We start from the raw sequence: 24,068 nt of genomic DNA, 5'->3' as shown, positions 1-24,068 counted from the left end.
ACAATGTCCATGTTTCCTTAAGGTGCACGGGCAACCTTATGCCTGCCTCCACATACGATGATGAGGCTTCCCTATCTAAATATTCATCCCACCTAAGAACAAAATCAACTCATTCACCCTCTCTTGGGGAGTCATCACTTTGGAAGCGCTTTCTTATTTGCTGCAAATTAAAGTTTTCTTTGAGCAACTACTCAACATGGTGCAGTTTGGGACTCATCTAGGAGCAAACTCACATTGGTTTGGTCACACCTTTACAAGTGCTGCCTCACTCTTTGGGGGCCTTGGGGTTTACATGCATTTTTATTTAACCTTCACAATAATCCACAAGCCAAATATTATTATTCACATTTTGTAGATAAGAAACTGAATAATAGAACCCAGGTTCAAACAGGTTTTGTCTAGCTCTGAGGACTCTACCATCTCCAAAGACTGGTGACCTTGAGCAAGTCACTTAACCTCCAAGAGTCTCAGACTTCTCATTTGTAAAATGGGGATAATGACAGTAATTACCTTATTATTAGAGCAACTGAGATAACACTTAGCACAGTGCCTGACACACAGTAAGTGCTCAGAGATAATTAGCAATTAGAGTTCACAATGCCTATATAGCATACACAGAATGAGTTGGCTAATTGTTCTGACCAAAATGCTATCTGAAGAGCTCTTGAACTATAGCTGGGAAGAAACTGCCATACGTGGTCTCTTCTTAATCCCTCAAAGGTGCTCTCCCCAGGGAAGCACTGTATGCTGTATGAAAAAATTACCTTACTGTTCACTTGTGCAATGCACAGCATTAGAAAATACATCCAGTCTGGTGGAAAGTGCACAGAATCTATGGCTGTGCCCTGTCAGGTGTGTGACCATGGGAAATCTTGAAATGTCTGAACTTTGTCATTTACAAATTGGAAATAATTCCTTCCCCCCAAGAATATTGAGATAACGCACATACAGCCTTTAGGACATTGCGGGACACATAGTTAAGACCCACATAAAGGAATTGTGCAACATTATCATAGTCAGATAATGTTATATGAGCTCGTTTTAATGCAAGTCGAGGACGAGATGGATTTATAAATCATATGTTATCAAAATCAAGTGTTAAAAGTACAGGAAAGGTAAAAGGATTGTGCAAATCAGGTACTGGGGTGTATGTCTTGAAAACCTAACCAACCCCAAGGGGGGAGCAAGCAGCACCTCCCCTGAAACCTGAGTAGGGAGGCGAGGGAGCACCAGCCCTCCACCCACCCCAGAGCCCCGCCTCCAGGGTTGCTCGACGCGGCGCCCAGGCTCCGCCGACGGGAGGCGGGGCCGGCCCTGGTCACGTGAGCGCGGGTGCGGAAGTGGTGCAGCGGGCCCGTGTTCGTGGTTGGACGAGGCCGCAGGTCCCGGGGGCGGGGTCAAGTCTGCCAGACGCGCCGGGAGGAGCCGGGGGTGGAGGCAGGCGCGGGGGCCGGCGTCGGAGACTGGGATTCGGTCTTCTGGGCGATCGATTGCTGGACCAGCGGCGGTCCAGTGCTCCCCGGCCTGCGCGCGCCAGCTGCTCTGGGTTCCCCAGGCCGAGGCGCCGGCGGCTGCGGCAGGCCGGTGTGGTGGGCAGAGGGAGGCTCGGAGGGCGCGGGCGCCCGGTGCACGGAGCAGGCGTGAGGCAGCCGGGGGCCGGGACGCCATGTCCATGGAGGACCCCTTCTTTGTGGTGAAAGGGTGAGTGTCCCCGCGATCTCCACTGGAGGAGGAGGTGGCCGTGTTGCCAGCCCGCACCTCCCCGCTCTCCTCGCCGGAGGGGGAGGGGAGACAAGTGGAGGCTAGGGAGGGGACAGTGGAGTGGGGACGGCTTAGCCTGCAGGGCCATGACCAAGCGTCCAGAGACATCCCTTCCCAGTCCTACCTGGACTGTGAAAACCATGTCCCCAGCCAAGCCCCTGGGGAAGGAGGTCCTCTTTGGCCTGTGCGCCGAGATACAACTTATTTGGGGTTCGAGGGGACCAGCAGCTCTGCAGGTGGGGAGGGAGACGCGCGTCCTAGCCCCAACTGGGGCTCTGGTGGAGCACGGGGCCCTACTTCGAAGGAGGGAAAACAGCATCTGGGCAGGAAAAGGGAAATGGCCCTCCTGAGCTTTGTAGTTGGCGTTGATGGGGGTGAGTTCCCATTGTCCATTGAGTTTGGAGCTCTGGCCCGCAGACTGGTGAGACCACAACATGCCCAGAGGCGCCTGAGCACGTTTGCAGGCTGGGCTGCGGGGGAGCACGGCTCCGGAAGACAACTCAATTCAGTGGGGGCGTTTTTACTGAGTAATGTGAGGGGAGGAAAGCAGCCGTTCGAACTCGGCGATGATGTTGGAAGGAAAACAAAATGAAATCAGCCAAACTAAACTTTCCTCAGCTTTATATTAGCAACTGGGATTTTCCCACAGTGCTAAAGGAAGTGAGCGCTTTCTTTTTAACTCCCTGATTTCATCCAGGCTATTTGACAGGTTCCCCCCATTCTTATCCAGCCTTTCAGAACAGAGCTGCCCTAACTTTTCCCTATGAGCTGTCCTGACTCCATCTTTGATTGCTTGATTGTTTGGAGGTAGAAACTTGGTTTGCACTTTGTTGTATTATCTTTGTAGCCATTAAGAAAGATGGATTCTTATGTTGTTGTAACTTGTCACTTCTATGTTTTAAGTGTTAGACATAAAAAAAAAAAAATCTGAGAACTACTAAATTCCCAGAAGATCAGTACTAGTAATCACGAAGTGTCCCTTTGCTTGCAACTAGTTGCTACTAGCTTCCTATTTCCGTAGTGGTAAAAGCTGACCAGTTGCTTGAGTGTTTGTGTTTTTTAAGGATTCTTCTCAGAAAATTCACATGGTACTTTAGGTGAAGGACTTTGTTATCCATGATACAGTAAAATCTATTTATACACTTCTTAACGTTTTCCTAAAAGGGGTTTCTTCATCTTACTTTAAGGTAGATGGGAAAGTGACGAGTTGTAGATTGATTAGTAATATGTGGCTCTCTGCTTGGAAAATGTGTTATTTGTTGGAAGGATTAGTTTCAGGGTTCATTTTTAAATATCAAAGCCGTGTGTCTTTTCCTTAAAGGGATGTTCTTAATGCTTAGGTTGCAAAGGTTGTCTCTGGCAGTGGAAAGCAGAGAGAATCAGAAATTGTTTGATTTTTAATGGAATTTGCAAAAATGCTAAATTACCCTGCCATCTTGGCCTTTTTTTCCTGATAGTATCTAATACATTCTACCAATGCTTGCTCACTGATTAGGTATCACTGTTGTATTGGAACACTGGCCTGGATTGTTGGTTGACTTTATATCATGTTAGCTCATGCCCTTAAGGTGTCTGAAGAAAGAGATTCACAATACTTCCAGACTGTGAGAGAATATTTCGGGAGCCATGTACCTCTATTTATTAATATTGAAAATGTATCGCACGGTGTAGAAAAATTAGATGCCTAAGTTATGGCTCTTAGCCTAGCAGCTATGGTTCTGAGAAGCAACTCACCCCAAAATTAAGTAGAAATGACAGGTGATAAATTAAGCACTGAAGCGAATGCTACAGAAGATTAAGTGCCCCAGTAGTTCTGAGAAAAGCAACTCATTAGAAATGGTTATGATTGGAAAAGCTTTTAGAGATAGTAGTAGTAGGTCTTGGATTAGGTTTTGAAGATGGGTAGAATTTAGTGAATTCAGGCCCGAGTCTCATCTGGACTCTTACTAAAATGAGTCTCTTAATTGGTCTGCCTGCTTCTGGTCATCTGCCTTTGGTTCTATTGGATCAGAGCTGTCTAAATTATAACGTGAGCCATATATGCCATTTGATATTTTCTAGTAGCCATGTTAAAAACTAAAAAGAAACAGGTGAAATTAATATTAATGTCATCTTTAATATAATCAAAATATTTCAGCATGTGATTATTATAAAGATTATAATGGGGGGTGCCTGGGTAGCTCAGTCAGTTAAGTGTCTGGCTTCAGCTCAGGTCATGCTCTCTTGGTCCATGAGTTCAAACCCTGCATCAGGCTCTGTGCTGACAGCTCAGAGCCTGGAGCCTGCTTTGGATGCTGTGTCTCCCTCTTTGTCTGCCCCTCCTTCCCTCACACTCCCCTCACACTCTGTCTCTCTCAAAAATAAACATAAAAGAAGATTATAATGGGATATTTTACTTTTTTGTACCTGGTCTTCAAATTTGGTGTCTATTTTACATGTATAGTACAGCTCAATTTGGACACTAAATTTGCATCAGAAATCTTTGATCTGTATTGAGACTTCATTAAATTTATAGTTGAAAAAGCAGATTCACATACCCAAATATTCCAAACATACTTAAAAATTTTCCAGTAACTGTTTTGGCGTATCAGTTTTTAAATTTAAATTGATTGAAATAAAAAAAATCAGTTCCTTCATCCTACTGGTGCATTGCAAGTGTTCAGTAGTCACCTGTGGAGCCCATATTGGGTTCTAGCTCTTCTAGAACCCAAGCAGGGGTTTCCTACTTCACATCTTTTAGTGGCTGCCTGTTGCCTACAGAATAAAGTCCAAACACTTCATGGCCACCATGATCCAGCCGTCCTTTCCCCTCCGCCCACTCTGCCTACCCTCAGCTCAGAGCTCCCGCAACGTCAGACTCAGTACGGTGAGTCTGACCCGATACTGGGCTCTCTTACTTCACTCGCACCCACTCTGCCTGGTTCACCCACTTAGCTTTGAAGATTCAGTGTAAGCATCTGCACTGCCTCCAGGAAGTGCTTCCCTTGGCCCTTGTGACACATTATTGCCCCTCTTCCTCTGGCTGTCTTTCATTATTAGACTATGAGCTCTGAGGGTTGGGGCTGTTTATTTTTCCTGTACTTCCAACCCGGCACTTTGAATATACAGCATAAATGTTAAATAAATACTCAAAGGTGGTGGTGGTTGTGGTGGTGGTGCTTAAGGAGTAGTGATTCATGGGTGGGAACGCTGCCAGCAAGGGCCCTGAGATGGGCATTGTGTATTAGAAATTGTCAAGGAGAGCATCTCAGGTGTGTAGGAAGTTTATTTGGGGGAAGTAATAATAATAACAAACGTTTAGGGGACGCAACTCCTATCCAGGCAGTTTGTGCTAAGTAAGCACTATCAAAATTTTCATTTGATAAGAACAGCTCTGTGATGTGAGTACTAGCCACATTTTAGAGATGAGGACCTGAGGAAGCATAGAGGGGTTAAGTTATTTGCCTAGGGTTACACAGCTAACAAGTAGTAGACCCAGGATTCAAATTTGAACTGCCTAGTTCTACTCACACTGTTAATATTTCACAGTATAGGTAGAATAGGGTCAAGGAGAGTCTCATTTTGAAGCCATGGGAGATTTTTAAATCTAGGAAATTGTGTGAAATTAGTTTTGTTTTTTTTTTTTTTTTTTTTTTTTTTAGGAATACTAATTTGATGGTAGTGTTGGATGCATCAATGTGAGGAAAGATTAAGAAGGGGACCAGATAGAAAGCTGTTTTAATCTAAATGTGTAGTTCTTAATGCCTGGATGTTTGAGGCTAGTTTTGTGGGGTTTGAACACTATCAACGAACGTCCTGTTCAGAGGAGAATCCCAGAACACGGAGGAGAAAATGACCACAATGGGGCAGCTGAGCTCTTAGGACACATGAAGCCAGCCTCTACCTGGAGTAGACATTCGTAGTGGTATTTACACCACCAGACTCGGTCCCTGAAACTCCAGGTTTTACTGAATCACCTCTAGCCTGCCCTTAACCTAGCCTCTCTGGTGGATCCTCTCCATGCGTTCTCACTGGGTGAGATTGATTATTCCCATTATGTGAGGTACTCTGTGCACATCCAGGTCAGTCTGACCCCACTCTCTCCCTCCTCGCTCCCAATGCCTGACCAGGCCTTCCTCCTCTTAGCCCTCTACTCCTGACTCTGCATTCTCCTTCGTCCCATGTCCACTAGGCATTGTGTTCTGTCAGTGCCATCCCTTAGCTATCTCTAGAATCTTATCTCCCTCTTTAGTTACGGTTCTTCTACCCTGGTTCATGTCCTTGTTCTCTCCTACCTGGACTCGTGTAAGCAACTTCTTCAGCAAGCTTCCCACTGCTACCAGATGTGTCCACAGGGACATGGTCAGATCATTTCTCTATTCAGAATCTTTTATTCTAAAATATTGAGGGTCTGTTTTGTGTGCCAGGAGCTGAGGGTATAGAGCAGCGAACAAACAACATCCCATCGTTATGGAGCTTACATTCTAAGGACAGGAAACAAACAAATATGTGGTATGTCAGGTGGTGATAAGTTCAGTGAGAATAAAGCTGGGTGAAGAGAAAGGGAAAGTGGATTCTGGGTGTAATTTTTCTCTTTATCTGACTTCAGGAAGCAGTGAAGTTTGGTGAAAGAACTGGTTTTTGGTAATCAGGCTGACCCAATGTTGGGATCTCACCCTATCAATTTATTTGGTGTAACTTTTGGCAAGTTAATTCTCCTCTTTGAGTCTATTTGTACAAAATGTCTTAGCAAGGTACAAAATTGACTTAACAATACCTGCTTTATTAGTTGTAAGGTATTAAATGAGTTAATGCATGTAACTTGCCTAGCAGTTGGGGGCACATATTAAATGCCCAACAGACATTCTCTTTTAAATGTTTCCATCCAAATTGGCTGCCCTTTCTGAGAGGAAAACCCTGGTTTTTGAGTAACATTTAAAATAATGTTAGAGGAATATATGCTTCTTTTGGAAAATTAGGAAACAAAAATATAAAAAGGAAAATAAACATTTATTGAGGAAACTGGTGGCTTAGTCGGTTAAGGATCTGACTCTTGATTTCAGTTCAAGTCATGATCTCATGGTTGTGACCTCGAGCCCTGTGTCAGGCTCCTCACCGACGGTGTGGAGCCTGTGTGGGATTCTCCCACCCTCTCTCTGTACCCCTCCCCTTCTCACACACTCTCTCTCTCTCTCTCTCTCTTTCTCAAAAGAAATAAACCTTAAAAAATTTACTGAAATGCCACCATCCAGAAATAATTCATTAAAATTTTGGTGTCTTTTTTTTAATGCTTATTTATTTTGAGAGAGAGAGAGAAAACGGGGAGGGGCAGAGAGGAAGGGAAAGAGAGAATCCCAAGCAGGCCCCTAGCCTTCAGCACAGAGCCCCCAACTCGATCTTGTGAATCAGTGAGATCATAACCTGAGCTGAAATTGTGACCTGACCTGAAATCAAGAGTCAGATACTTAACCCACTCAGCCACCCAGGCACTCCTTTTGGTGTCTTTTTTGATCTTTATTTCTATTAATAGTTTTAGGCAATACTACTAATAGAGTTTTTGATCTCTTACTATATTATCAGGCACTGTTCTAAGAACCTAATAGGAATTATCTTTTTAATCCTTATGAAGTAAGTAGTAGTACTATTATCATTTCGCAAAGGAAGAAAATGAAACTTAGTAAAAAAAAAAAACAAAACAAAAAAGAAAACTTAAGCTTATAAGCTTATCAGTGGAAAGGCTGGGATTTATATAGAAGTGTATTATTATTATATTATTTAGTAATTGTTTTAGAAATTGGAATCCTACTGTTTTAAATCTTTTAATCTGTACTTTTTATATCCTTTCAATGTCTTCAGTGAGGAGGGCTTTTAATGACTCTGTTGTATTTTGTCATACAAATTTAATATAGTTTATTACCCAGGATGACAGTTGTGATGTTTCTGATTTTTCACTATTACAATTAATGTAGTGGCAAAGAGAATGCCTGACAGGTTTTTATTGCTGCTTCTGATTATTTCCATAGCCTGCGTTCCTGTAGTAGAATTGCTAATTCAGAGAGTATGCACACTTAAAAAAAAATGTTTATTTATTTTTGAGACGAGCAGAGAGGGGCAGAGAGAGAGGGAGACACAGAATCCCAAAACAGGCTCCAGGCTCTGAGCTGTCAGCACCGAGCCCAATGCAGGGCTTGAACCCACAGACCCTGAGATCATGACCCGAGCTGAAGTCGGTTGCTTAACCGACTGAGCCACTCAGGTACCCCAGAGAGTATGCACATTTTTAAAGTTTTTGGTACATACTACCGGATTGCCCTCCAGAATACACCCCTATCTCCACTCTGTCCCTCACCCCACCCATTCCCCTTAATCTCTTAATAGTACTGGGATTCTCATTTTAAGAAATGTGTACTAAATTGTGAGGTGAAAAAAATACCGTATTTGAATCCTATTTCATCTTTGTATTTAGTAGGGACGCATGCATTACTTGTTTGATGAGTTTTGGATTCTGTATTTTTCCCCTATCTTGTTGGCAACCTTTTAGAATTTGTGACTTCTAACCGAAGAGGCCAAGAAAACCACAACATTGAGCATTGGGTATGAGAGTCTCTTGGTACCAAGTGAGCCTCTCCTATAGGTAAAAGGCACGAATGTTGTGGCTCCTTAATATTTTGCTGTTTGGGAGGCTTTCTGCACCTGAATAAGGATAATTTCTAGGTTCTTGGCTGTGGATCAATGTTGAAATAATGGCATAAGTGAGCAGATGAGCAGTATGGTGTATGTTGTGTTGTGTTCTCTAGCCAGCACCTGTCTCTGCAGCTAGACTGTGCGTTCCTTGAAGGCAGGCATTGTGTATTTTATTCACAATGTTGAGAAAACTATTAGTATAATCACTGAAAAAAATCACTTGTTTGTAGAGTAGTTTTAATCTAATAAATTTGAATGTAAGTCAAATCTCATGTTCTACTTTTTTAATTTCTATTTTTTAACATTTATTTATTTTTGAGAGACAGAGAAAGACAGAGTGTGAGTGGGGGAAGGGCAGAGAGAGAGGGAGACAGAATCTGAAGCAGACTTCAGGCTCTGAGCTGTCAACACTGAGCCAGATGCAGGGCTCAAACCCACGAACTGTGACATCATGACCTGAGCTGAAGTCGGATGCTTAACCTACTGAGCCACCCAGGCACCTCTCATTTTCTACTTTTTAAAAATCAGAATCAGATGTTTCACTATAAAAACAGCCTTGCAAACATTTGTTACAAATTTATCCAATGCCTAATACTATATTTGGCTGAAATTATTGTCTTGTTGGAGAATGCTATACACAGAAACGCAGAGGAGTGTAGGCGAAAGACAATATGCATTGTGTGTAAGATTTTGGAAGAGAGTTAAGATGCCGTGGAGAGTAAAAAAAGTAAAGACCCCAGTGGGAGTGTTGGTCAATAACATTTTAGTGAAGCAAGTATAGGGTCTCAATCTGGGCCTTGAGGAAATGTCTGCTTTTCATTTGCAGAGATGTAGGGACTCTTGGCTGGGGAAGCAGCAAGCAGAAGTCTAGAGCCAGGAATGAGAAAGGGGAGGATGGGAAGGAGACCTGCCAAGTGACACAGATTTTGTTTTAATGAGAAATCAGGTTGGATATTAAAGTCGGCCAGTTTGGGGGAGGAAGGTGTGGAATACCCAGCTGAAAGAGTTTCAATTTAATCTGTTTCCTGTTACAAGTTCCTAATCAGGAGGCAGTTTTAACTAGCAGTTACTGTTCACTTGCCTTTGGGCAAACAACTGTTAAGGGCTCAAACCCAGGTGTTCTGATTCCACAAAGAAAATAGATTGTCTGGAGGCTTAGCAAAGATGGGATTGAATAGGTCTTGGTGCTGGAAGGCGCCTCATAGTCAGGGTGAGAAGCATTTGAGGCAAACAGCCAAGATGCCCAAGCTCCATTCTCCTATTTGTTCAACGAGTGCAGACTAGATATCTTGAAAGTTCCTTCCAGATCTAAAATCCAGTGATTGGGCTTCAGTAGAAGCTGTGCAAGGTGAGAAGTTTAAGAGGAAAAGCGTCTAGACAAGTTTCAAGTCTTGAAGATAGTGGCGCCATTGACTGAAAAGGGGAAGTTAGAAAGGGATGCAGACGTTTTTTCTGTTTTATCTTTTTAATACTTGCTTTTTTTTTTTTTTTTTGTAGGCAGGATAGGATTACTTTGGTTTTAGGCAAATAGAATGGTCCTGTGGGCAGCTAAAAATATAGGAATTAATCCTGGGTGAGTGGCTAAAGTTGGTAATGCAGTTGGGGAGTCATCAGCTTAAAGGGACATTTTGAACCTGTGAGTAAAAAAATCTATAAAAAGTGCTGAGAGGGGCACCTGGGGGGATCAGTCAGTTAAGCTTCTGACTCTTGATTTTGGCTCAGGTTGTGATCTCATGGTCATGGGATTGAGCCCCATGTCGGGCTTTGTGCTGAGCCTGCTTAAGATTCTCCCTCTCCCTCGGCCCCTCCCCCTCCTCCCACATGCTTGCTCTCTTTCTCTCGTCTCCCTCTGTGAAAAGAAAAAAAGTGCTCAGAAACACTGGGACCAAGTGGAGGAAGAGGAAAGAGAAAACTGGTAGAAACTAGAAGAGCACAATGACACAAAAACAAAGGAAGTGAGAGTTTCAAGAAAACAGGCTGTGGTGGCAAGTACCTTGAAAGTGAGCACGAGTGCAAGCCACTCGTGACTTTGACCTGCGGTGTCATTGGTAGTATCCCCGGGGAGTTGTGGAAGCAGCAGCAAATTGAGGTCAAAATTGTATATAACTGCAGGTGACTAAGCAGAGGCAATTTCTCCCCCACAAGAGTAATTGCAAAAGGTATCACAGTACAGTTGAATTTGGAAATGAAGTGAGGTCAAGTGAAAGGAGAGTGTGTGCTTTTCCCCTTAAATACAAAAGATGTGAGTGTGGAAGTCAAGCAGTAAGCGGAGCTCCTCTCTCACCCTGCACGAGGGATTGGTGGCAGAACGAGGTTGGTAGGATATGGGGCGGGCCGGTGATATGGTTACAGGCGTTTCATTACTAGAGTGGAAACCATGTGCCTTTCGTAGTATATTGATGAAACAGGAACCTGTCGGTAGAGTCGTGCAGAACGAGGGCTGCCCCAGATACCGGTATTGGGGCAGATTGTATTTGTCCAAAGGTGGCCACCCCAGTATACATCCTGCCCCATTTGCTTTTCTCTGATTGCAAAGCTGGCATTCTTCTGTCAAGCTGGGATCCTTTCCCTTGAACCTGGGCAGACCTTTGTAACTGCCTCACCCGACAGAGTGAGGGGGAAATGACACTGCTTGACTCCTGAAGCTCAGGTCCTGAAGGACAATCAGCACAGCTTCTGCCTGTATCTCTCTGACCCAGGACACAAGGCTTGGGGGTCCTGAGCTAACATGGGAAGAGTGCAGCTGTACTGTAGCCGCGAGGGAGACATGTGGACAGACGGCATAGACACCGAGGAGCACATGTTCTTGCCGCCCCAGACATGGTGGAGCAGGGACCAGCCGTCTCCTCCGTGTTCGGCACGATTTCCCGACCCACAGAGTCCACGAGCATAATAACTGGTTGTTTTACACCTCTAAGTTTTGGGACGGTTGTTACACAACCACCATAACTGGAACAGATGCCAATTCAGAGTCTGTCAGTGTGATCTGAGAAGAAAGGAGAAATCAGAAGGCTGCTTGCTGGGTGTCGCAGCTCCAATTATCCTACAACTTGTTGGTGTAGCTGAATGGAAGATTCTGCGAAACTCAAAATCCCTAATGGCTGAGATACTCCTTCCTCCAAATTGACTGATAAACTTGGTGAGATGTGGATGAGAAAACTTTGTGATTTTTATGGACATCTGGATGTATTGCCTTTAGCCCTAGAGGTTGGATGGGAGGGTGGGCCCTTCCCTATGGTGGAACAGACTGGAACGTTGTATGGGAGAGGCTCAGCTAGCATGACAGGGTTAGTGTTTGCCTGGCTTCGGATACAAACTAGGTTAGTTCTGACGGTGTCAACTTTTTATTTGTAATAAATGGAAGACTCTGGTTTCGAAAGCATTGATGACTTCATTTTTGCCCCAAAAATACATTCTTCAAAGATACAGACTGTGTTTTCACTTTTGACAGTTATTTACCTTTAGTTCCCTGGGCATTGAGGTGGATTACAGCAAAGGACCTTCATTCTGGTGTTCTTGGAATTTAATCCACTAGGATATGACAAGTCTCATGATTTTGATTGACCATTTGGTGGACAGCGATGGGGAAGAGCTTCATCCCTAGCATTTTCCAACACTGTGACTCTCATCGCCCATGAAATGTGTAAGACAGAACCGACTTTGGAAACATCTGCAACAGATGTGGCAGCAGAAAATCGGCTTGACTGTTGTGGAGACCTTCTCTGGGTCAAGAGCTAAACCTGTAATTCCTAGGAAAATAATTAGCGAGTTTTTGGTGAAACGGTGCCAGACATGATTCCCAGTGCTGTTGGTGAGCAGATTGTTATTAACCAGGAAGTTTGCTAAGCCAAAGAGCTCCAAAAATTCAAGGTATACCTGGCCCCTCATGGAAAGTTCTGGGTGTCAGACTTCAGTTGTCCCCATCACACAGTTGAAAGAAAAACCTCAAATAGATAAACCAGACTTTACAGGAAAAAGATAGCAATATTTAGTGATTTTGACCTTTTTGGAGACCATAGACAAAAGTGGATCGCTGCTGCCTGAGAAGTCAGCAGCTGCTGCTGTTTGGTCAGGGTGCCGTGTTCCTCACAGGGTGAAGTGCCCCTCAGGGGTGTGGTGCTCCTCCCAGGGTGCCATGTTCACATGGGTTGTACCGGACTTGTGTGTGTGTGTGTGTGGGGGGGGGAGTACCTAACTAGTCAGTTCTTAGAGAAACAGCTCCTCCCCCCCCACCCCCCCCACCCTTGCTGAGAAAGGAGTGTGAAGAAAACTCAGTGGGCTCTCTTCTTCCTTGTTGAAACCCTCACAGATCTGAAGCAGATGACGTTGTTATATACTCCTCTTTTTTTCTCTCTCTCTCCTCTGTTCTGTTAATTGATTTACTGGGGATGCTTAGTGATTTTAAATATTCAGCTCCAGATATTTACAAATGGTTGTTAATTGAGTTGTCTCACTAGAGTCTTGCACATTTATTGGGTGTGTCTTGTGGCTCTTGAAACCGTTCAGAAATCCCAAGTTCTTTGGAAAATTCTGGTTACCATTAATATTTGGCATAAAAAAGAATTTGTGACACATATTGTTTTCTACTCTCCTTTCAGGCCTTCTTTTCCAGGCTGATGCTAAGCTGAAACGAAGTTGGGAGATGTTTTAAACTTTGAGTGACCCCTCTAGCTGCTGTTAAAATGGGATTCCTTGACACACGGCAGGTTCTGGCTTTTCGAGATTTGAACCATTGCCGATAGTTCCCATTTTTGTAATTCTTTGAAACGTGTGTCTTAGAAATGCAGTCTAATGCCTACTTTGCCTTTCTTTTGTCTGTGCCACTAACTGATAGCTAAAGATGAAACTTATTGAAAAGCAAGAGATTGAGAGTGGAATAAGCCAGGTGACCAGTTGGGCCTGTGGGGTGTTGGATGTTATCCTGGAATTGCTTTGTGGCATTTTTCTGTTTCCTGCCATTTCTTTGATTACTTCTTCAGAACATGCTTAAGAGCTCCCTGATTTCACTCTGTGCTGCTAGGATTGAATCCGTGCATGTGCCCCACCCCCCCCTCAAGTCTATCAGTGTCTTTAGAGTTATGGTTATGAAAGTGTGGTCCTTGAATCTCAAGGGGTTCCCGCCCCTCTCACAGAAGAGTCCCTTGGCTTAAAATGCTTTTCGTAATAAAACTCAGGTGTTGTTTGTTTTTTCCGTTGTACTCACATTTACACCAATGGTGCAGAAACCTGTGGCAGATAAAACTGTTGATCCCGTCACCTAAACCCAGGCCGTGGCACTACACCGGTCTGGTACTCGTTGTGTTCCTCCCTCACAGTAGGGGGGTGGAGGGGGAGGTCATGTACCCTTAAGAATGCCCTTCCTGAAACAGTAAAAATTGTTAGTTGTGTCAAATCTATCCTTGAAGACCTTTCTTTCTTTCTTTCTTTCTTTCTTTCTTTCTTTCTTTCTTTCTTTCTTTCTTTCTTTTTGACGTTTGTTTTTGAAAGAGAGAGAGACGGAGCATGAGTGGGACAGGGGCAGAGAGAGAGGGAGACACAGAATCCAAAGCAGGTTCCGGGCTCCGAGCTGTCTGCACAGAGCCCATCGTGGGGCTTGAACTCATGGACGGTGAGATCATGACCTGAGCTGAAGTCGGACGCTTAACCGACTGAGCCACCCAGGTGCCCCAAGACCCTTCTTTTTTAAAAGTTATGATTTACCTACAGTAAAACTGACCCTAATTTTTAGTGTACAGTTCTTCAAGATTTGACAAACTGATACAGTCGTGCGTAACCACCGTCTCACAAATAAGGTATGGGACCGATACATCTCCCCTAAAAAGTTCTCTGCAAGTTTACTCCTTGGTGAGTCACAGGTAGAAACTACAGCAGGTGAGGGGCGCTTGGGTGGCTCAGGTCATGATCTCACAGTTTGTGGGTTTTGAGCCCCACAGCAGGCCCTGTGCTGACAGCTCAGAGCCTGGAGCCTGCTTTGGATTCTGTCTCCCTCTCTCTGCCCCTCCCCCACTCGCACTCTGTCTCTCAAAAATGAATAAACATTAAAAAATTTTTAAAAAAACTACAGGTGAGTTGTTGCACAAAGGAAATATTTGCATCAAAGAAGGAGTTCACAGGGAATAACTTCTAAAACTGTGACTCCCCAAGCAAGTATGGATGCGTTCCTTTTACTTAGGGTTAGGATGAATATTTAAAAAGGGGAGCCTTGTCGTCAAATGTGGAGGTGGGTGTAAGGTGCCTGCACCATAAGAAAACCTGCCTGTGTGAGCTTCGTATGTTATGTAAATGAGGCTTGCGCTCCTCGTTGGGGGATTGGGGGAGGTTTTAGCGTTATAATGAGGGAAAGGGAGTTGTAGGTCCTTCTGGAGGTCACGCCACACTCCATCTTCCCCAGGCTTGAGTCAGGGGGGTCACACTCAAACTGGTCTGGGCCCTCTGGGCTGGCCGGAGGTTTTGTCAGGGCAGGTGCAACTGCCTGAGTTGCTGTCGATTGGGTGTTTTCAATTTTTGGCAGCGACGACTAAAGCTGCTCTAAGAATTTGCAGGTGGTTGTGTGAACGTAAGTTTTCATGTCACCTAGAAGTGAGATTGTTGGGTTATATGGTAAACGTATGTTTAATTTTAAGACACAGCCACACTATTTTACGAAGTCGCTGTGCCATTTTGCATTCCCTTGAGAAATGCAGGAGAATCCCGGCTACTCCGCCGCCCGGTCAGCATTTGGGCATCCTCGGTTTGTTTTGGGCCATGTGTAGTGGTATCTCACTGTGCATTTAATTTGCATGTCTCTAATGACTAATGGTATTGGACGTTTTATGTTCTTAAGCTGTCATCTGTATGTCATCTTTGGGGAAAGCACTATTCACATCTTTTGCCCGTTTCCCTTTTGCTGTTTTTTCTTTTAAGTTTTTACTTATTTGAGAGAGAGAGAAAGCGTAAGGTGGGGAGGGGCAAGAGAGAGGGAGAGAGAGAGAATCCCAAGCAGGCTCCACACTGTCAGCACAGAGCCTGATTCAGGGCTCGCGCTCACCTGCTGTGAGATCATGACCTGAACTGAAGTCAGATGTTTAACTGACTGAGCACCCCCGCCCCCAGTCGCCCCTGCCCATTCCCCACCCCCCATTTCTTTCTGGGTTTTGTTGTTGTTTGTTTGTTTGTTTGTGTTTTTGAGAGAATGAGCTCCATTGGGGGAGAGGGGCAGAGGGAGAAAAAGAGAGAATCTTAAAGAAGGCTCCACGTTCAGTGTGGAGCCTGGCTTGGGGCTTGATTTCACCACCCAAGGATCATGACCTGACCCTGAAATCAAGAGTTGGATGCTCAGCTGACTAAGCCACCCAGGTGCCTCTTTCCCTCCATTTCTTTAAAATGTCTTTTAAGTTTATTTATTTTGAGAGAGCATGTGCAGGAGGAGCAGAGAGAGAGGAAAAGAGAATCCCAAACAGAGCTCTTGACACATGGGGCTCGATCTCCCAAACCCCCAAACCGTGAGATCATGATCTGAGCCAAAAGATGGACAGTTAACCGACTGAGCCACTCAGGCACCATACTCCCAGTTCTTAGTTGGGTTTGTTTTCTTATTAAGTTTTGAGAGTTTTTTAAAAATTATATTCTAGATAAAAGACATTGATCAGATATATAATTCATGAACGTTTTCTCCCAGTCTTAGTACACATTTTTAAAAAAATTTAATGTTTATTTTTTGAGAGAGAGACAGAGACAGAACATGAGCAGGGGAGGGGCAAAATCTGAAGCAGGCTCCAGGCTCTGAGCTGTCAGCACAGAGCCCGATGCGGGTCTTGAACCCACGAACCGTGAGATTATGACCTGAGCTGAAGTTGCTTAACTGACTGAGCCACCCAGGCATCCCCTTAGTACACATTTTGACATTCTGTGTGGCAAAATGAGAGTGTGCCAAAGCACTTTTGCTATATTGTGAATGAAATAAGATGGCTATCTCCAGGAAAAATAATTTGTGATTGAGTTGCAAGCTGAAATAGTTCGTTTTTTCCCTTCACAGATCCCATTTTTACTTGAAAGAATGCCTGGCAAACTTGTTACTGGAACTTGCATATGTTCTCAAATTTCAAAATTAAAAAATACTTGAGGTATTTTCTCAGAAATGAATGAAGTGAACCTGTCACTTAACAGAAACAATTGACAGTATTTTCAATGATCATAAAATTAGAGCCTTTGTTTAAAAACAGAATTTTGGAAAACTTCTCTCAAGTACTATCACCTTACATATTCCCAGTAATTAAGTTTTTCTGATGATGTTGGTGGTGATATTATATGATTTTGGATAGTGTATAATGGAAAGACTCAGCATTTTCAAGACCTGTGATACTCAGTAAACTAGTATTTTCCAGATGACCAGTACATGTGATAAAATTAGACATGGGTGGGGCGCCTGGGTGGCTCAGTCGGTTAAGCGTCCGACTTCAGCTCAGGTCACGATCTCACGTTCTGTGAGTTCGAGCCCCGCGTCGGGCTCTGGGCTGATGGCTCAGAGCCTGGAGCCTACTTCCGGTTCTGTGTCTCCCTCTCTCTCTGCCCCTCCCCCGTTCATGCTCTGTTTCTCTCTGTCTCAAAAATAAATAAACGTTTAAAAAAATTAAAAAAAAAATTAGACATGGGTGGATGAAAGATCCATTCAAAATACAAGGTAGGGCAATGGATTGTAATACATGAGAGTTCAAAAAGTCTTTGATACAGTTTCAGGTTCCACATTGCAACTAACCTTTAAGAAGCAGCTGTTTGGTTGAGTTTTGGTATAGTGGCAAAAAGGAATATCCACAATTATCTAAAAAGACTGTTAAAATACTCCTCCCTTTTCCATCTGTCTATCTGCATGAGGCTGGGCTTTCCTCATATACTTCAACAAAACATGTTCACAGACTGAATGTAGAAGCAGATGTGAGAATCTAGCTGTCTTCTGTTAAACCAGATATTAAAGAGATTTGCAAACATGTGAAAGAGTGTGGATTTTTAAGATGTTATTTTTTTGTAAAAACATTATGTTAACATGTAGTAAGTTCATTGTCATGTTTGATTACTTGATACTTTTTTAAACATGTTTGGATTTCTAATATGGTAAGGGGCAGTAGATAAATAACCCACATCAATTTAAGTTTTGGGGGTCTTCAGTAATTTTGAAGAGTGCAAAGAAACCCTGAGATCAGAAAAGTATATGAATATTTAGTTAAGATAATTTAATTCAAGCATTATGGTTGTGTTCTGGTGATGGAGAATGAGGGATGCCCTGGCCTGAGGCTTCTGTGGTTTAAGGCTTCTAGGTCTCAAAAAGGAATTTATGTTTACTTTACAGAAGTGGTAATTTTATATTCTTTAAAATGAGATGTCATTATAGATACCTCTTTAAACTCTTTTATTATCATAGATGATACTCAACACTTACAAATAAACCAATTACCTTGGATTATGGGAAGGTGTGTACCTCCTTCTCTACCAGATCAGCCAGAAACCTTACTAAAAATTTAAAAGTGGATTTATATGTCAGTTAGTCCTTCCCCATTTTATGTTAGAGTTTCTCATTAGCACTGCAAGTATAAGGCTGATAGGGGAGGAACAATGAGAGAACTCTGCTAACTCATAAACTGGGTGCTGAACTTACCTGAGGAGATTCACTGTTGGCCATATAGCTCATTGGTGTATTCAGCTTGGCCCAATAGCTGTATTCTGTGTTTAACACTCAGCGTTCTAGCTCTCATGAGTGGTCTCAAACCAAACTATTATTGTTATGCACCTTTCTTCATTTTGTAAGTGCTTTGTCTTCTGGTACTTGAAATGTCAGAGGGAATAGGATGCATGCAGTTTCTGTCTTAAAGCTACAGGTAGCAAACACCCTGAGTGTGCACCCAGAAGAATTGGTTAAGAAGTCATAGAAGGATCAAAACAGGTCTCATAGTTTGGGTGCATGAAGATTATAATCTTTGTACGCAATAGACCATATGATAGTAAAATGATTCCTTTTTGGCTTTTATAAGCAATAGTATTCAATTACAACATTTAAATTGTAGATATTGGGGGCACCTGGGTGGCTCAGTTGGTTAAGTGTCCGACTCTTGATTTTGGCTCAGGTCATGATCTCCTATTTCATGAGTTCGAGCCCCACATTGGACTCTGTGCTGACAGTGCAGAGCCTGCTTAGGATTCTCTTTCTCTGCCCCTCTCCCTCCCTTCCTCCCTCTCTCTCTTTCTTTCTCTCTCTCAATAAATAAACATAAAAAAATAAATTATGGGTGTTGGCCCATTGGTAGGGGGCAAAGTTTTGCCTTTTTTTTTTTAATGTTTATTTATTTTTGAGGGAGGGTGGACAGAGGATCCGAAATGGGCTCCATGTTGACAGCAGAGACCCTGATGTGGAGCTCGAACTCCCCAACCACAAGATGATGACCAGAGCCGGAGTCAGACACTCAACTGACTGAGCCATCTGGGCACCCCAATTTTTTGTTTGTTTTTTTCTTTTCTAGGTCTATCTGTACTTCCCAAAAGTTATATAGTGTCATTTTTACCACACCAATATAGAATGCTGCCTCAAAAGTGGTTGGTCTTTTTTTAAATGTGTATCACATTTATTTATTTATTTATCTATCTATTTATTTATTTATTTTCCCAAGTTTTTATTTAAATTTCAGTTAACATACAATATAATACTAGTTTCAGGTATAGAATTTAGTAATTCAACACTTGCATACCACACCTGGTGCTCATCACAACAAGTGGCCTCCTTAATTCCAACATCACCTACCCAACCCACCTCCTCCAACTGCACCCCATCATCTCCCCTCTGGTAACAACCATCAATTTGTTCTCTACACTTAAGAGTCTGTTTCTTGGTTTTCCTCTCTTTCTCCCGCCATGTTCATTTGTTTTGTTTTCTTAAATTCCGCATAAGAGTGAAATCATATGGTATTTGTCTCTCTGACTGACTTATTTCGCATAGCATAATACTTTTTAGCTCCATCCACATCAAATGTCAAGATTTCATTCTTTTTTACTCCACCATATCCTCTTCTTTTTTTTTTAATCTTTATTTTTGAGAGAGAGAGAGGGACAGAGTGGAAGCTGGGGAGGAACAGAGAGAGAGAGAGAGAGAGAGAGACATGAATCTGAAGCAGGCTCCAAGGCCTGAGCCGACAGCACAGAGCCCGACATGGGGCTCGAACTCATGAACCACGAGTTCACAGCCTGAGCCAAAGTCAGACGCTTAACTGACTGAGCCACCCCGATGCCCCTATTCCACCACATCTTTGTTACCCATTCATCAGTTGATTGACATTTGGGCTCTTTCCATAATTTGGCTGTTGTTGATAATGCTGCTATAAACATTGGGGTGCAGGTATTGCTTCAAGTTAGTATTCTTAGTATTCTTATATCCTTTGGGTAAATACCTAGTGTCATTGCTGATGATAGGGTAGTTCTATTTTTAACTTTTTCAGGAACTTCCGTATTGTTTTCCACCAACAGTACAAGAGGGCTCCCCTTTCTCTGCATCATCACTTACACCTGTTTTTTTCTGTGTTGTTAATTTTAGCCATTATGATTGGTGTGAGGTGATACCTCATTGTAGTTTTGATTTGTATTTCCATGATGTTGAGCATCTTTTCATGTGTCTGTTAGCCATCTGTATGTTTTCTTTGGAAAAAATTCTATTCATGTCTTCTGCTGTCAGCACAGAGCCTGATGTGAGGCTGGATCTCACATACCTTGAGATCATGACCTGAGCTGAAATCAAGAGTTGGACACTTAACCACCTGAGCCACCCAGGCACCTCCCTTCTGCCCATTTCTTAACTGGATTATTTGTTTTTTGGATGTTGAATTTGATAAGTTCTTTATAGATTTTGGGTACTAACCCTTTATCAGATACGTCATTTGCAAATGTCTTCTCCCATTTTGAAGGTTGCTTTTTAGTTTTGTTGTTTCTTTCACTGTGTGGAAGCTTTTTATCTGGATGAGGTCCCAATAGTTCGTATTTGCTTTTCTTTCCCTTGCCTCTGGAACAAGTAAGAAGTTGCTCCGGCGGCCAAGGTCAAAGACGTTGCTGCTTCTGTTCTCCTCTAGGATTTTGAGGGTTTCCTGTCTCACATTTAGGTCTTTCATCCATTTTGAATTTATTTTTGTGTATGGTGTAAGAAAGTGGTCCAGTTTCATTCTTGTGCATGTTGCTGTCTGGTTTTCCCAGCACCATTTATTGAAGAGACTGTCTTTTTTCCATCGGATATTCTTTCCTGCTTTGTCAAAGATTAGTTTACCATATAGTTGAGTGCATTTCTGGGTTTTCTGTTCTATTCCACTGATCTGTGTGTCTGTTTTTATGCCAGTACCATACTGTCTTGATGACTACAGCTTTGTAATACAGCTTGAAGTCCGGAATTGTGAGGCTTCCAGCTTTGCTTTTTCTTTTTTAAGATTACTTTGGCTATGCAGGATCTTCTGCGGTCCCATTCAAATTTTAGGATTGTTCTAGCCCTGTGAAAAAGGCTGTTGATATTTTGATAGGGGTTGCATTAAATGTGTAGATTGGGTGGTGTAGACATTTTAACAGTATTTGTTCTTCTAACCCATGAGCATGGAAGGTGGGGGGAAGTTTTTAAAACCTTGTGACTCTATCTAAGTTGAAAGCATGCTAGATCATAACACTTAATGACCTGGTTTCCCTCTCTAAACAAGAAACACACTCACCTGCTATATGTATATTGTATACATGTATATATTTAAAGGTAATAATATTAGGAAGTCCAGTGAGATTTTGGATTTAAAAAATGTCTCAGATTAAAAGACAATCTCCTAAATGGGAGAAGATATTTGCAGATGATATCTCTGATACAGGGTTAGTATCCAAAATATATTAAGAACTGATATAGCTCAACACTCAAAAAACAAATAATCCAGGGGCGCCTGGGTGGCGCAGTCGGTTAGGCGTCCGACTTCAGCCAGGTCACGATCTCGCGGTCCGTGAGTTCGAGCCCCGCGTCGGGCTCTGGGCTGATGGCTCAGAGCCTGGAGCCTGTTTCCGATTCTGTGTTTCCCTCTCTCTCTGCCCCTCCCCCGTTCATGCTCTGTCTCTCTCTGTCCCAAAAATAAACGTTGAAAAAAAAAATAATTTAAAAGAACTGATATAGCTCAACACTCAAAAAACAAATAATCCAGGGGCGCCTGGGTGGCGCAGTCGGTTAAGCGTCCGACTTCAGCCAGGTCACGATCTCGCAGTCCGTGAGTTCGAGCCCCGCGTCGGGCTCTGGGCTGATGGCTCAGAGCCTGGAGCCTGTTTCCGATTCTGTGTCTCCCTCTCTCTCTGCCCCTCCCCCGTTCATGCTCTGTCTCTCTCTGTCCCAAAAGTAAATAAACGTTGAAAAAAAAAAAAATTAAAATAAAACAAACAAACAAACAAACAAAAAAAAAACCAAATAATCCAATTTTAAAAATGGGCAGAAGACATGAGCAGGCATTTCTCCAAAGCAGACATATGGATGGCCAACAAATACATGAAAAGATGCTCAACATCACTCATCATCAGGGAAATGCAAATCAAGACTACAATGAGATATCACCTCACACCTATCAGAATGGCTAAATTAAAATACTTACCTTCAGGGGTGCCTGGGCAGTCGGGTAAGCGTCTGACTTCCACTGAGGTCATGATCTCATGGTTCGTGGGTTCAAGCCCCGCATTGGGCTCTGTGCTGACAGCTCAGAGCCTGGAGCCTGCTTCAGATTTTGTGTCTCCCTCTCTCTCTGCTCCTCCCCCACTTGCTCGCTCTCTCTCTCTCTCTCTCTCTCTCAAAAATAAAGATTAAAAAAAATTTTTTTAAATACTTACCTTCAAAAAGACTAGCTGTGTGAGTAACCCTTCCTCCACCCTTTTTACCCTCATTCTTCCTCCATGCAGGAAAAGGGAAGCTGTGTTATGACTTGTTCATATGAATATAAAATATCACACCAAATGGCAGCATGTGTGAATGTTAATGGCACTTTAGTTAATTTGTAGGATTGCTTCTTACAGGATTTTTAAGTATAGTCCATTGAGAGAAAAATTACATTTTGTCCTTCTCTAATCAACTTGATATAACTACTTAAATAATGACTGTTTTATCCCCAAATCAGCTGAGAACATAATACTAGGACTGGTGTCTTTAAAGGCTTGAACTTTGATATTTGTTCATGAGGAGCCTTCTGTAAAGAGCTAAAGATACTTTTAGGAGTGGTAGGTGCTGAAGATGGTACATGATCACAGGCGTCAACTTAAAGTCAAGCAGTAGTAACTTGTTCATGGAATGCGTTGTCTCTGATTTCTGCTTTCCCTTCACCTTGATTACAGAGAGGTGCAGAAAGCAGTCAACACTGCCCAGGGCTTGTTTCAGAGATGGACAGAGCTCCTCCAGGACCCCTCCACAGCAACAAGGGAAGAAATCGACTGGACCACCAATGAGCTGAGAAACAACCTCCGGAGCATAGAGTGGGATCTGGAGGACCTTGACGAGACCATCAATATCCTTCTCTATGGTGCCTGTGCCTCTGGGATGGACAGAAAAATGAACATATTTTTGTCCAGATGTCTCAAGTACATAGATTAGATATTTCCTTTTCTAGTCGATTGATGTTGCTCTTCTTTGTACCATGATACACTCAAAATAGTTGCCCAGTGAGCTAAGGTTTAGGGGCCACGTTCTTCTACGGTGCATGATAAGTCAGGCAGTGTGGAGACAGTGTAGTGCAGTGGTTATAAGCTCAGACCCTGGAGTCAGATTGTGTGTTCAAGCCCTAACTATACCAGTTACTGTCTGTTTGACTTGGAGCGTTGTTCTCTGCTTCAGTTTCCTCTTCAGTAGAAAGTTAGGATAATAGTAGTACCTAGCTCGTAGGATTGTTGGAAGTGTAGCAGGTAGAGTATGGTGCCTGACGCACAGCGAGCTTCTGTGTTAGCGGTCATTATTACATAGAGGTGTATACAGGCCAGTGTTATATGTTGTTGATTAGAAATCAAAAGAAGATCCTTTTGTGGATTGTCTTCTTCCAATTCAGGAGGTGATGCTAGAATACCAGTGTCCATCGGAGAAGCATTCTAAACCATCCAGTTGCATTTGGTAAAAGCAGATCTGTTACATTTAAGTCATGCTGTTGATGTTACAGAAGTGCACTGACCTGACTGACGAACCAGAGAACTGTAAAAGCTGAACTATGTGGCCTTTTCTCAGGTGGAAAAATTCCAGCCAATCAAAAACGTTGACGGTATGCCAGCTGCACGTTCTCAGTTCTCTTTTGTTCTTTCAGTAAGTGTGACCTAGGAAACCGGCTTTCGTCAGAATCACTCCATAGCATGGGTTCATGTGCAGTTGATGTGTGGACTGCATAATTTATATATATTTCTGTTAATCATAATGACCCTGGGTGCCTTTTAAATTACTATTTTTTAAGTTTACTTATTGATTTTTGAGAGAGTGAGTGTGTGCACAAGCAAGGGAGGGGGGCACAAGCAAGGGAGAGAGAGGACGAGAAAATCCCAAGCAGGCTCTGCACTGTCAGTGCAGAGCCCCATGTGGTGCTCAAACCCACGAACCATGAGATCATGACCTGAGCTGAGGTCAAGAGTCGGTTGCTTAACCGACTGAGCCACCCAGGCGTCCT

General features: G+C 43.1%; 1 protein-coding gene across 3 annotated transcripts in view; it reads left to right on the top strand.

The window, feature by feature from the left end:
* The first annotated feature begins 1,325 nt into the window (after positions 1 to 1,325).
* STX6 (syntaxin 6) overlaps positions 1,326 to 24,068 on the top strand; it is a 51,941-nt gene continuing 29,198 nt past the window's right edge. For all 3 annotated transcript variants that reach the window (XR_006705743.1, XR_006705742.1, XM_045452572.1), the window contains exons 1-2: positions 1,326 to 1,701; positions 22,762 to 22,931. Coding sequence is in view for 1 of the 3 variants with exons in the window: in XM_045452572.1 (XP_045308528.1) it covers positions 1,667 to 1,701; positions 22,762 to 22,931 (205 nt within the window). In the remaining 2 variants the exon portion in view is untranslated. The remainder of the gene's footprint in view (positions 1,702 to 22,761; positions 22,932 to 24,068) is intronic.

Source organism: Leopardus geoffroyi, chromosome C3, assembly GCF_018350155.1.
Source record: "Leopardus geoffroyi isolate Oge1 chromosome C3, O.geoffroyi_Oge1_pat1.0, whole genome shotgun sequence".
Taxonomy (NCBI): domain Eukaryota; kingdom Metazoa; phylum Chordata; class Mammalia; order Carnivora; family Felidae; genus Leopardus; species Leopardus geoffroyi.
The sequence above is the reverse complement of the archived record's forward strand: the minus strand, read 5'-3'. Positions and strand labels throughout refer to the sequence as shown.